General features: G+C 33.9%; 1 protein-coding gene across 1 annotated transcript in view; it reads right to left on the bottom strand.

Annotated features, from left to right (window-relative positions):
- The window catches only part of RP1 (RP1 axonemal microtubule associated), a 306195-nt gene that overhangs the window by 212665 nt on the left and 78735 nt on the right, over positions 1 to 14795 (bottom strand). Inside the window, exons 5-7 of the mRNA XM_064384191.1 lie at positions 12329 to 12415; positions 9209 to 9341; positions 1905 to 2056 (exon numbers count right to left, since the gene is read on the bottom strand). Coding sequence (XP_064240261.1) covers positions 1905 to 2056; positions 9209 to 9341; positions 12329 to 12415 — 372 coding nt within the window. The remainder of the gene's footprint in view (positions 1 to 1904; positions 2057 to 9208; positions 9342 to 12328; positions 12416 to 14795) is intronic.

The following is a 14795-nucleotide window of genomic DNA, read 5'->3' as shown; positions in this document are numbered from 1 at the left end:
TTCCCTTGGTTCATTTCAGAGATAGAATAAGTCTCCAGCTGACCTACCTGTCTCTGAGAGCTGATGGAACTGGGTATTTGCTAGGTTCTTGGGGGCAACAAAGAACAATGCAGCTGTGTGGTCTGAACAAAAGTGTAGGCATTTGCCATAAATCCTCTCCCCAGCTTAATGCAGAGTGAGTGGGAGATAAATTCCAGCTCTCAGGTTCTGCCTGAAGAAAAATGGAACTTGATCATACATCTAGCAACCCAACTTTTCCAGCTGCTTCTTAAGGGCCTGGCTTCTATCTTACCTACCTCTGGGCAATGATAGGATTTGGCACACCCTAAACTCCTGGGGACCACTAAAAGCAAAGACAGTAGTTGAGACAAATACACAAGTTTGAGAGGCACTGAATCTCTGCCAAGTTGATCAATGAGGTCTATTTCCTACATGAAGCCCATTTCACAAGATTAGGAGAGGTGGCTGTCTCATCTAATACATAGAAACTAATAGAGAGAGTCAAAGAAAATGAAGGGAAAAAGGGAAACATGTTCCAAACAAAAGAACAAGATTAATTTCCAGCAATAGAGCTAATTGATATACTCAACAGAGAATTCAAAATAACAGTCACAAAGATACTGAGATCAGGAGAGCAATGAATGAACCAAGCGAGAATTTCAACAAAGAGGAAATACAAAGGTTTAAGTTCCAGAACAAATAAAGAACTTTCACAACTCAACAACAAAAAAGAAGAAATAACCCAATTTTTTTAATTTTAGATTCAGGCAGTACATGTGCAGGTGTGTTAACTGACTATATTACGTGATGCTGAGGTTTGGGATATGAATGATCCCATCACCCAGGTACTAAGCATAGTACCCAACAGTTTTTCAATCCTTGTCTCCTTCTCTCCCATCCCTCTCCACATCTCAGTGTCTATTGTTGCCCTCATTGTGTTCATGAGAACACTATATTTAGCTCCCACTTATAAGTGAAAACATGTAGTATTTAGTTTTCTATTCCTGCAAATAACCCAACTTTATTATATAAATAATAAATACTTGAATAAACATTTCTCCAAAGATTATATACAAGTGGCCAGTAAGCATATGAAAGATGCTCAACATCACTAATCAATAAAGAAATGTAAATAGAAAGCAATTGAGATATCCCTTGGTAGCCATTAGGATGGTTACATAAAAAAAAAAAAAAATTAACACGTCTTGGCAAGGAGATAAAGAAACTGGAACCCTTGTGCACTGTTGGTGGGATTGTAAAATGGTGCAACCACTATGGAAAACAGTACAGCAGTTTCAAAAAATTAAAAACAAACTACGATATAATTCTGCAATCCCACTTCTAAACATATATCAAAAATAATTGAAAAGATGAGCCCAAAGAGATATTTGCATGCCCATGTACAAACAGCATTATTCACAATAGCCAAGAGGTGGAGGCAACCCAAATGTCCATTAAGGAATGAAATAATAAACAAAATGTAGTTTGTTTGTTTACACACAATGGAGTATTACTTAGCCTTAAAAAGAAAAGAAATCCTGTCACATGCTTCAACACAGATGAATCTTGAGGACATTATGCTAAGTGAAATAAGCCAGTCACAAAAGATAATTACTATATTACTTCCCTTACATGAGGTATCAGAAGTAAATATACAGAAATAGAAAGCACAATGGTGGTTACTAGGGACTGAAGGGAAGGAGAAATGGGGAGCTGTTAATTATTAGATTACCAATTTTGAAAGATGAAAAAATTCTGATGATTCATTGCACAGCCATGTGAATCTACTTAACATTACTAAACTGTGCACTTAAAATGCTCTTAAAATAGTTACAATGGTAAATCTTATTTTATGTGTTTTTACCACAATTAATCTTTTTTAAATGAAAGGGCATTTTGCTTACTTGTCCTCTTAAAAAATTGAAGGCGCTCTTCGATCTAAATAGTTGTCTGGATCCCGTATCTCCCTTTTCTCCATGGATAGAAATGTAGGCATTTGCTGTTGTTCCAGCATTCCATAGCTCACCTGTTGCCACATTCACTTCATATATTGTCACTGACAATATAAGAAAAAAAACTTTAAGTGCCAAGCATTACTCATATAACAGAAAATTAAGTACAGAAGTCTCCTCTTACCCATGGTAGACAAGTTCCAAGACCCCCAGTGGATGCCAGAAACCACAGATAGTAACAAATTCTATACACAGTATGTTTTCCCTACATATACATACCTATAATAAAGTTTAGTTTATGAATTAGGCACCATAAGAGATTAACAATAACAAAAAAATTGATTAATTATAACAATCTAATGTTCACAAAAACAAAAACTTTGTTCTTACCACAAATCTTACTAAATGTGACATATTTTTTTTTTCTTTCCATGTTAAGTCAAGAACTTTCACCTTTTCACTTAAAGATAGTACTTCACGGCTTCTCTTTGAAATATCCAAATTGTCAGCATCACTGTTCTTGCATTTTGAGGCCATTATTCAGTAAAACACAGGTTACGTGAACGCAAGCACTACGATACTGTGACAGTTGATATAACAACCAAGATGGCTACTAAGTGACGCACAGGCAGAGAGCATACACAGTGTGGATTCACTAGACAAAGGGGTGATTCGCATCAAGGCAGGATGGAGCAGGACAGCAGGAGATTTCATTACACACAGAATGGCACACAACTTAAAAATTATGAATTGCCTGTTTCTGGAATTTTGCATTTATTATTTTTGGACACCAATTGCCTTTCAGGGACTCAGACCAAGGAAAGCAAAACCCCTGGATAACAGGGGACTACTGTACAGAAATCCAACCAAGAGTTCTAGCTCCAGGTAACATGGAGTAACCCACACCATCCAGTTTCTCCTATTGAATGCAGCTATAAAACTTTGCCAGAATGCATAGAACAGCTATATGGAGATCAAAAAGTGAACAGCAGCAGGAGGGGTAGGGAAGAAGACCAAAATTTAAAGTAACACCAAGCAACTGTGAGTTTACCATTTCTCCTCCTCCACAGTCCCCCAGCCTGGATTCAATGCACCAGAGATCTGGAAATAGGCACTGGACCTCAGATATGGGGACTTGGTAGAAGCCCTCTGGTTCTGGTTCAGGAGGCAGGAAAGGGAACTCCTCACATATAGAGAAGAGAAGATACAGACATGCTACCATTTTCTTACTTGCATTTCTCTATTTTCTTACATCCCTGTGCCTGGGAAGAAGAGCACATGGACGTCAACATTCTGAAGGAGAGAACTTTCTCTTCTGTTTGGTAGAACTGGGCTTCAATGGGGTCTTCCTTCCAAACAGGAAGACCATAGAAGTACACAGCATAACAGGAAAACTAAAACCTCAGTTTTCTAAGCCAAGAACCAAAAGAAAGATCCAAGAAACTGGAGAGGCTTTAAAAACTGAACTAACATTGGAACCACAGCCCATATAAGACAGGTTAGAATTTACGACCTGAAATTAACCAGTAGTCAACTGTATACTAAAACAAAATATTAACATTCTCCTTAGGATTTATATAAGAACTAGTGTCTCATATAATAATATGTAAAATTCTCAGGATATAATATGAATACTTAGAATATTAAGAACAAGAAAAATATCAACTCACATAGGAAAAGAGAATGGAGACATCACCATTGAGATGACACGGGTACTGATTATCTGGCAAAGATTTTAAAGCAGTTGGGATACAAATGTTACTACAAACTATCATGAACACTCTTAAAACCAACAGAGAAATAGAAAATCCCTGCAAAGAAATGGAAAATTTAAAGAACCAAATGGAAATTTTAGAACTGAAAAAAAAGGATCATAAACATTTTAAAACTTACTGAACAGGCTCAAGAGCAGACTGGAGAGAACAGAGGAAAGCACAAATGAACTTGAAGATAGATAAATAGAAACTATCCACTCTAACAACAGAGAAAAATATTTTTCAAAAAAAAATTTTTTTACAAAATGAACTGGGACCTATAGGATAATAATAAAATACCTAATACTCATGCACATGAAGTACCAGAAGAAGAGAGAAAAAGATTCTGATTCAAGAGTTCTATGAATTCAAAAACAGTCCTGCACTGCCCTCCCACACCAGCTCCATCCTCTGGATTTTCACATCAGTTGATATTCCCTCATATTCCATTCCCTCCTTGGCTCATGCAGAAGGTTTATAAGTAGGAATTATTGAGGGAAGTTTTATTTACTTTCTGGGATGGTTAACTTGACAGTCCTTTTCTAAAGATTAATAACTTTTCTCCATTCCTTCTTTTTATTTTTTTGGATACAGGGTTGGGCTCTGTTACCCAGGCTAGAATGCAGTGGAACAATCATGGCTCACTGCATCCTCAACCACCCAGCTTATTTATATATATATTATATAATATCATTATGCATATATAATAATAGATATTATATATAAAAAGTATTAAAAAGTAGTAACTTTTTATATATAAAAAATATATGATTATATATCGTATATTATCTATTATTATATATACACAATGATATTATATAATTATATGTATATATTTTAAAAGAGATGGGGTTTCACCATGTTGCCCAGACTGGTCTGAAACTCCTGGACTCAAGAGATCCACCTGCCTCAGCCCCACAAAGTGCTGGGATTACAAGTGGAAACCACCATGCCCAGCCTTCCCTATTATTTTTCCAAAATTTCATTTTTGCTTTTATAAAAACCAAGTGACTTTGCTAAAATTGGAGAGAGAAAACAAGCGGAGGGGAATCAGAGTAACAGCAGTCTATCATATCACCTTTGTGCTATTTTAATCAGAGATGTTCTTTTATTTTCCATATAAGAACTTAAAAGACAAATATATAACAAAAATGAACTGAAGCTTTCTTAATTAATTGACGTATTTGGCCAAGATTCAACTGGGTAAACTGAAATACAAAATAGTTGTTTCATTCAAAGTTCCCATATGACATCAGCAAGATGATGCAAAACGAAGCCCTAGACCCATATTTGCCCACAGAGGCACTGTTATAACAACAATGCTTGGAATATTTGCCTTTGTGAGAACCCTAGAAATTGGCTAAGAGGTTCCTGCACCCAGGCAAGCCCAAAGACAAAAAGAACCTCATCGAAGCCAGTAGGAAAATTCATGGCATTTCACATGCCTAAGCTCCTCCCCTAACCCCAGAACATACAGTGTGACCAAGTTGCATTTATACCTGGATATAGAAGGATGGTTCCACATATGAAAATCAATCAATGTAATATGCCACAATAACACAAAACTTCATTGATATAGAAAAAGCATTATTATAATCCAACACCCTTCCTTGATAAAAATTCTCAACAAACTAGGAATAGAAGGAAACTATCTCAACATAATAATGGCAACATATAAAAAGCTCACAGTTAACACAATACTCATTGATGAAAGACAAAAAGCTTTTCCTCTAAGATCATGAAAAAGACAAGGATGCCCACTTTCATCATTTCTTTTCAACATATGACTGAATGTTCTAGCTATAGCAATTAAAACAAGAAAAACAAATAAAAGATATCCAACTTGGAAGAGAACAAGCAAGATTATCTCTGTTTGCAGGTTATATATGCAAAAAACTCTAAAAGGCTCCATACACACACACAAAAAGCAGAATCAACACTCAAAAAGCAGCTGCATTGCTGTATACTAACAAAGAATAATACAAAAAGAAATTAAGAAAACAACTGCATTTACAATAGTACCAAAAACAATAAAATAGTGTACTTAATACTAAACCAAGGCAGCAAAAGGTATGTACAATGGAAACTACAAAACATTGTTAAAAGAAATTAAAGAAAATACAAATAAATGGAAAGACACCCCATGTTTGTGGATTAGAAGACTTGATATTGTTAAAATGCCTACATTACTCAAAGCAATCTACAGATTAAATGCAGTCCCTATCAAAATCTCTATAGCAATTTTTACAAATATAGGAAAAAAAACAAAAATTCGTATAGATTGCCAAGAGACTCCTGAATAGTCAAAACAATTTTGAAACAATCAAAGTTATAAGTCTCACACTTCTTGATTTCAATACATAAGACAAAGCAACGGTATTAAAGGCAGTGTGGTACTGGGATAAAGACAGACAGACATAGAACAGAATAGAGAACTCAGAAATAAACCCTCAATTATACAGTCAAATGATTTTGACAAGGGTGCCAAGACCTCTTGTCAAGGAGAAAGACGCTCTCTTCAATAAATGGTGTTGACTAAACTAGATATCCACATGCAAAAAATAAAATAAAATAAAGTTGAACTTTTATCTTACATCGTATACAGATATTAACTAAAAATAGATTAAAGACCTAACCATAAAAATCTAAATCCATAAAACTCTTGGAAAAAATTTTAAGACAAAACCTTCAGAATATCAAATTTGGCAATTATTTCTTCAATATGACACCAAAATCACATGCAACAAAACAAACATAAACAAATGGAACTACATCAAACTTAAAAACTTCTGCACAGTAAAGGCAACAATCATTAGTGTAAACAGGCAACCTATGGAGTTGCAAAAAATATTTCCAAATCATATATCTGGTAAGAAGAGGTTAATATCCCGAAAAAATCAGGAACTCCTTCACCTAAACAACAAATGAAAAAAGAGACAATTCAATTTAAAATTAGGCAAAGAGCTTAAATAGACAATTCTCCAAAGAATAGATACAAATGGCCAACAAGCCTACAAAAATTCAGTATCACTAATTATTACAAAAATGCAAATGAAAACCACAATGAAAAACTACTTTATACCCATTAGGATGACCAGTATTAATAGAAGATAAAACAACTGTTGGAGAGAATGCAGAGAAATTGGAACCCTTGTGGTATGTAAAATTGTGCAACCACTATAGAAAAAGGTATAGAGGTTCCTCAAAAAATTAAAAATTGAATTACCATATAATTCAGCAAATCCATTTCTAGATATGTATCCAAAAGAGTTGAAAGTAGAATCTCAAAGAGATATTTAAATTTGCACACCCATGTTCACTACAACATTATTCATAATAGGTAGAAGGTGGAAGCAAGCCTAATGTCCATCGTCAGATGAATGGATAAAGAAATTGTGGTATATACATATGATGCAGTAATATGCAGTCTTAAAAAGAATTAAAAATTCTGTTAACATGCTATACCATAGATGAACCTCAAGGATATTACATTAAGTAAAAGAACCCAATCGCAAAAGGACAAATACTGTATGCTTACACTCATATGATGTATCTAAAGTAGTTAAAATCACAGAAACAGAAAGTAGAAATGCGGCTGCCAAGGGCTGAGAAAAGTACGGTGGGGCAGGGATTGAGGAGAATTAGTATTTAATGGATATAGAGTTTCAGCTTTGTAAGATGCAGAAGTTCTAAAGATATGTTGCATAACAGTGTGAATACACTTAACATAAGTGAACTGTACACTTAAAAATGTTTAAGGTAGTAAATTTAATATTTGTGTTAATTGTCACAATTAAAAATAAAAATTTTTTAAAAGTAGCTCACACAGCCTGCAAGCCCACCTTTGGGTTTTTTCTTAGGAACCTTTATCCTTTGCAGGAAAATAATTTCATAATTACGACAATTTTTTTTCAGGTATACATGATGATATACTGGTAAACTGGGCAAAAACTTTTAGAGTTACTGTTGTTTTAAATGACAAATAACTACCGTGAGTTTTTATAAACTTAAAGGAATAAAATATAGCAAAAAAAAAGACATGAATCCAGCTTTTGTTACTTGTACCACCTAGAACTTATGTGTCTACCTCCAGTGAAGGGTGTTACTTGTTTGTAATGATATAATTTCAGACGCATCATCAATCTTAGCTAGAATTTTAGATAAAAATATGGCAAGGGCCAATCATCATTTGCTATAGCTACCACTGACCTAGATAACTAAAGGCTTATCAGGTTTATAGATAGCATATGATAGGGTATGTTTAGAATACCAAGCCATGTCCTGAAACTGAAAAGAAAAATGTTTATTAATAAACCGTAAGGGTCAAGCACTACACAAAAGACAAGTAGAATCAGAATGTATTTGCAGAGTGTGCCTTTTGAGCAGAATTTTAACAGTTAAAATTCTGTTAAAATTTTAAGAAAGCAGCAGCAAAAAGTGACCTCTACATCATTACTAACAATGGGTAGGAATTAGGCCCCTGGAGAACATCTCCTCTGGTGAAACGTGTGGGTTGATGAAGAAGAATAGCATAGCAGTGCTTATAAATGGTGAAAAAAGTACTTATGAATGGTGAGAACAATGCTCATGCTTCACTTTTCAGTAAATAGGGCTATTCATGTCTTTTCAAAATATGTTAACTTCAGAAATTTAAGAAGAGTGATCACACCTATTTAAAACCACAAAGGAATCAACAGTCTGTGCAAATGTTTTACCAGTCTATGTTCCCTCAAAAAAATTACACAGGATGTACCTAAGCCTAATGTCAGATAAGACTTATTATTATTTATTTATTTATTTAGATAATCAAGACATCACATTTTTAATAGAACATAGTCTGGATTGGAGAAAAAAATCTATTTTTTTTTTTTGCCAATTATCCATTTAATAAACTCATATGTCCTTATCCCATTCTCCTCCAAGGCAGAGGCCAGCAAACCCAAGAGCAAATGGTTCTTACGGACAGTCACCCTGAATTCTTGTTGGGCAGCAGTGACTACCTAACCCTGAGTAAAACAAGAGCCCATTCTCAGCTATAAATTTCCACAGGGCTTGAACACATCTCTGCTTTTGGCCAGACATTTAGAAAGTCATTGAGCAGTCGTGTTTTTATTTCCTAATCAAATAGATAAATTTTCAAAAATGAGGCAGAGCACGGTGGGAAAAGTATACATTGACTTGCCTTTCTTAGCCCTGGAGTAACTCCATTTGACATTCAATTTTCTCATGACCTCCTAAGAATTAATTTCCTTGTTTTTATTAAGAAGCATTTCCGCTGACCTTCCTACAGGGCTAAATGTTGACAATAACATATTCCTGGATGCCAGCATGTGAAACAACTAAAAAACATTTAGATGCAGCTGCCACATCAGAGAGGTAAGTGATAAGAAACCAGCAGTCCTTAATCATTCATTCACTCAACATGTGTTTATTGGGTCCCTGTCCTTCAGCATTTAGGCAAACAAGTTTTATCTGTGCTGCCTGGAGTTAGCCCTTTCCTACCTGGAAGAACGGGTTGTCCTCTACTTAAAAGAGGAAATTCTCGACAGATTTCCCCATCCTCTTGATCTCGTGCCAACCATCGTTGAACAGGTACATAAAACTGTTTTCCAGAATCCATATTATGCAATTGTATCTACAATAACAATAATATTACTTTAAAAAATGTAGGAATGCTTTATCAAAATGTCAAATAAGTTTTTGTTCAACACTGCCACTTAGCTCAGAGAACATTTTTTTAAATATGAGAAATTGTTGATAATTTGACAGTGCTAATTTCTTTTTTTACTGCCATCTCAAGTACAATGGCATTTCTTTTCTCTATCTAAAAATTTTCCTATTTCTATTTATTTATTTATTTATTAAATTAAATTAAATTAATTAAAGACATTAAAGACAAAGTCTTGATATGTTGCCCAGTCTGGCCTCCAACTCCTAGGCTGAAGTGATCCTCACACCTCAGCCACCTGAATAGCTGGGACTACAGGCACACACCAGTGCACCCAGATAAATTTTTCTATTTCCAGTGTCTCTATTTTGTAATATTTATATCAAACATGGCAATTTCTTCCCAAATCTTACGTCATTAATATTTTCCTGTTTGGAAAGAGATGTTTACATTTTTAGAAATATATTATTTCCCTGTTTCAACTTCTTAGAAATTAATTTTTTGGCTTAAAGTGATTTTATAAATATTAGTATAAGGTTAGATTTCATTCACTACAGATTCAAACTAATATGGTTCCCCCCCTTGGGTCCTTAGCAATGAACAAAATTCAAAAACTAATTATTTATATGGTCACCTAATCCATTTATCCTGGAGTCAAACAAGAATGTTAATAAATTCTGGTAGAAACTGAAAAATATGAAAAATCATCAAAAAGTAAAAATTATGTTTTCTGATACTAAAATCTAGCCTTTTCTGAGTAGAGTACTATTATTCTTTTAAAAGCTTCAGTGAGATGTTATTTTAACTATTAAATTAATCTTACCCTTTCAAAAATGCCTTAAATCAGAGATTTTCAACTTTAATGATTTTAAAATCACTTTGTTAAAAAGGCAGATTTTCAGCCAGGCACAGTGGCTCACAACTGTAATCCCAGCACTTTGTGGGCCCAAGGCAGGCAGATTGCTTGAGCCCAGGAGTTTGAGACCAACCAGGGCAACATGGCAAGACTCCGTCTCTAGAAAAAATAAAAAATTACCCAGGCGTGGTGGTGCCTGCCTATAGTCCCAGCCACTTGGGAAGCTGAGGTGGGAGGATCGTTTGAACCTGGGAAGTCAGGGCTAAAATGAGCCATGATCGTGCCACTGGACTCCAGCCTGGGCAACAGATGGAGACCCTGTCTCAAAAATGAAAAAAAGGCAGATTTTCAGTACCTGATCCTACTAAGGTTTGTAGGTCTCAGACAGGTTCAGGAATTCACATTTATAAATGCATAGCAAGTGTGATTCTGATACAATGTAATGTCACTTTTAGAAAGGCTTCCTGAGAACCAGTGAGAATAACTATTGTCTGCAAGGTTACTACTGCCAAGACGTTCTGATTTGATTATTTTAATTAAGGCCCAAAGCTGATGATTTGAGAAGCAGAAAATAACCCAACATTTTGAGCTTTTTATTTTGTAATGTTCCCTAACTAAATTTGAAAAAAAATCAAGATAAAGGTTCTTAAAGCAATGTGGTTATTTTACAGAAATGTATTATTGTTGCCATTATGGAATCAGTGATTCTGTTCAAATCCCCATACAAGTTGGATTACTTAAAATTTCAAATTTTGAACTTCTAAACTGTATTATAAAAATTGAAAAGAAAATTTTCAAGCCATTATCTAGCATCTTAATTTGGCAAAATGGATAAGCTGGATAAGGGCATCTGTACACTCAGAGTAAAAGTTTCAATCAAGACTGTCTCTCTTCTTCACAGTTGCTCAACAAGAGCAAAGTAAACCTTAGACAAAGTTCCCTTGCAGTAAAAGAATACTTGCCATAGAGAGAAGCATAATAAAAATTTTCAGCCTGATTTTTATATCATTCCTCTATAATACAAAATCTTTCAGATTCCCTAATGATTGTCTCAGCATTCCAATTTCATAATGAATGTAATCTTGCTTATTGGCTATCAATCAAATGAAATAGCAGGAGGATTAATGATAATTTTCATATGTTAGTTTATCTTACTGAGAGGGAGGAAAAAAAGATATTATTGTCATATATGATCACTTAAGAATAAATTTGAATATCATACTTCAAAAGCTCTATATAGCATAAAAGAGTATTTCACATTCTGTATTTTCATAAGGTAAGTTTTATTTTTTCATTCTGCTTTCAGAATCCTTTGTAACTTTAACGTAAAGAAGATGGTATTAACAACTATATATTCCTAATGGAATTTTTAATGTTTTCAAGGAATTACTCATCTTCTATGAATTTTTCATTAATTTTTCCACATGTTAAAACTCAAGAAGAGCAAGTTTGCCAAGAATATCAGGAATGAGTCGATGTTTTTCACATTTTGAGAACTTGTTTAAAGAGCATTTAGTTAGAAATGACAGAAGATGTAAATACCATACACAAAAATGGATGACAAGCTCTATGATTTCCAATGTTGAACAGCTGCATTTACTGACAATCATGGTAATAAGTAGGATTTTTCATGCTGAACAATGTAGAAAATGTAAACCTTTTTTCAATCTTAAAAATACTCAAGGGGCATTTTCTTGCTTAGCATAAACAGACTAAATTTCAGAGCTGGCATTCAAGTCTACTAGTAGACTATTGTTTCATCAACACGGTGGTCTATCTTTACAACATTTCTGAAGCAAATAACATACAGCTAGTCATCTTTTTATCAGTAGTGCAACTACATCAAAGAAGATATATGAGTTTATCCAGAGTCCAAGGCATTTTTTTTTCTTTGCAAAGAGGTGAAAGGATTGCTTAGTTAAGGTGCCTCCCTCAATCAATTAAGAATTAATTAATTATTAAGGGTACACGATAAAAGAAAGCACTGGCTAAAAAGGTACAGGACTCCATCAACTCATTATAGGCATGATGAGTTGACTCCTGAGAGAAATATGCAGAGGATTTTGCAAAGAATGGGAAAGTATTGATATATCCTTACCTCCTTGCAGTGCCAGGAAGGGGACTGTCCAGAGTTAGTATGACCAATACGAATCTTAAAGAGTCTTCCAATGTCTCCAACTGTTATCTATAAATAACCAAGGGAACAACTTTCAGCATAATTTCACAAAACCCAAAAAGACATTATATATTGATAAAGGGGTCAAATCATTAAGAAGAGATAAGAATTATAAACATGTGCACACCTAACAAGACAGAACTAAAATATAATAAGCAAAATTTAACAGAACTAAGAAACAAACACTCTATGATAATAGTTGGAGACTTCAATACACCACTTGAATAATGGGTAAACTAGAGAAAAGAGTAAGAAAATAAAGAACTTGAACATTACACACCACCTAGATGTAACATCTATAAAACACTCCACCCAACAACAGCAAACAGTCTTCCCAAGTACACAGGGAACATTCTCCAGGACAGAACATATGTTATGCAACAAAAGAAGTCTTGAAAATTTTAAAAGACAAATCATACTAAGTATCTTGTCCAAAAACAATGGAATGAATCCAGAAATCAGTATTATAAAGCAAACTGAAAAGTTCAAAATATGTGTAAGTTAAACAACATACTCTTAAGCAACAAATAGATCAAAGAACAAACTGCAGGAAAACTAAAAAATACTTTGAGATGAATGAAAACAAAAATATAACATACAAAAACATGGAAAAAAGCAAAGGTCTGAGGGAAATTTATAGCTATTAACACCTACATTTAAAAAGAAGAAAAATCTCAAATAAATAACCTAACTTTACATCTTAAGGAACCAGAAAAAGAAAGGGAAACTAAACCCTAAGCTAGTAGAAGAAAGAAAGAGAGAGACTGTTGATAAACAAAAGGGAGAATATAAAAACAACAAAACAAATGAAACTAAAATTTGGTTATTAAAAACATCGATAAAACTGATAGACTAGCCAATCTAGCTTTTAGCAAAAAGAATTGCTAAAATCAAAAATAAAAGTAGAGACATTACTATTGACGTTACAGAAATAAAAAGGATTATAAAAGAATACTATGAGCAGTAGTATGCCAACAAATTAGATAGCCTAGGTGAAATGGACAAATCTCTAGCAATGCATAGACTACCAAAACTGACTCGAAGAAATAAAAAATATGAATAGACCTATAAAGGGTAAAGAGATTGAATCAGTAATAAAAAACCTTCCAAGAAAAAGAAGCCTGGGATAGAAGGCTTCACTGGTGAATTCTATCAAATATTTTTAAAAAGAATTAATTCCAAACACTTCCAAAAAAGAGGTGGAAATACTTTTTAACTCATTCTGCAAGGTCAGCATTATGCTGATAACAAAGCCAGACAAAGACATAACAAGAAAAGAAAACTATAAACCACTGTGCCTTATAAAGATGCAAACCTCTTCAACAAAACTAGCTAATGAATCCAGAAGCATATGAAAAAGATCATTCATCATAATAAACGAGGATTTAGCCCAGGAATGGAAATTGGTTCTACATACAAATATCAATGTAATATATCACATAAATAAAATAGAGGGGAAAAACACAATCATCTCAACTGATGCCAGAAAACCATACACACACACACACACACACACACACACACACACACACGACAAAATCCAATGCCCTTTCATGATTAGAAAAAAAAAATTCAACAAACTAGAAATTGAAAGAACTTCCTGAATATGATAAAGGGCACTTATCATGAGAAAAACCCATTGATAACATCATATTCAATGGTAAAAGATGGAAAGCTTTCCCCCAAAATCAGGACTAAGACAAGGATAATAATTTTTGCCACTTCTATTCAACACTGTACTGAAAGTCCTAGGTAGAGCAATTCAACAACAAGAAAAAATTTAAAACATCCAAATAGGAAGGAAGGAAGGGAGGCAGGAAGGTAGGGGAAAGGAAGGAAAGAGAAAGTGTATTAGAAGTTGCTAGGGGTTGGTAGAAAGGCATCAGGGAGTGACTGCATAACAGGGTTTCTTTTGGACCGAATAAAATGTTATAAAAGTAGATAGTGATTGTTGAACAACACTGTGAATGTACTATATGCCACTAAATTGTACAATTTAAAATTTTTTAATGGTTACTTTTGTGTATTTTACCATAAGAAAGAAAAGAAATTGTACAATTTAAAATTTTTTAATTGTACAATTTAAATTTTTTTCAATTTTTACACTAAATTGTATAATTTAAAATTTTTTAATGGTTACTTTTGTGTATTTTACCATAAGAAAGAAAAGAAAAGAAAAAAAGAAAAGGTCTATGCAAAGAAAGTACAGGGAAAAAAAGCAAGGAAGATGTAAAACGAAGTCTGCCTAAGAACCCTGACAAAAAACAGTTCATCAGAACGAACAAAGTTGTGATCAAAATTGGCATGAAATTACTGCATTTAATGAACCCATCGCCTCTACAAATGAGAGATCAATGTAGCCACCCTGGCGCTCAAACAAAAGTGACAA

Source organism: Aotus nancymaae, unplaced genomic scaffold (genome assembly GCF_030222135.1).
Source record: "Aotus nancymaae isolate 86718 unplaced genomic scaffold, 86718_ANA_hifiasm-v0.15.2.pri h1tg000036l, whole genome shotgun sequence".
Classification (NCBI taxonomy): domain Eukaryota; kingdom Metazoa; phylum Chordata; class Mammalia; order Primates; family Aotidae; genus Aotus; species Aotus nancymaae.
This window is presented reverse-complemented; position numbering and strand designations above follow the sequence as displayed.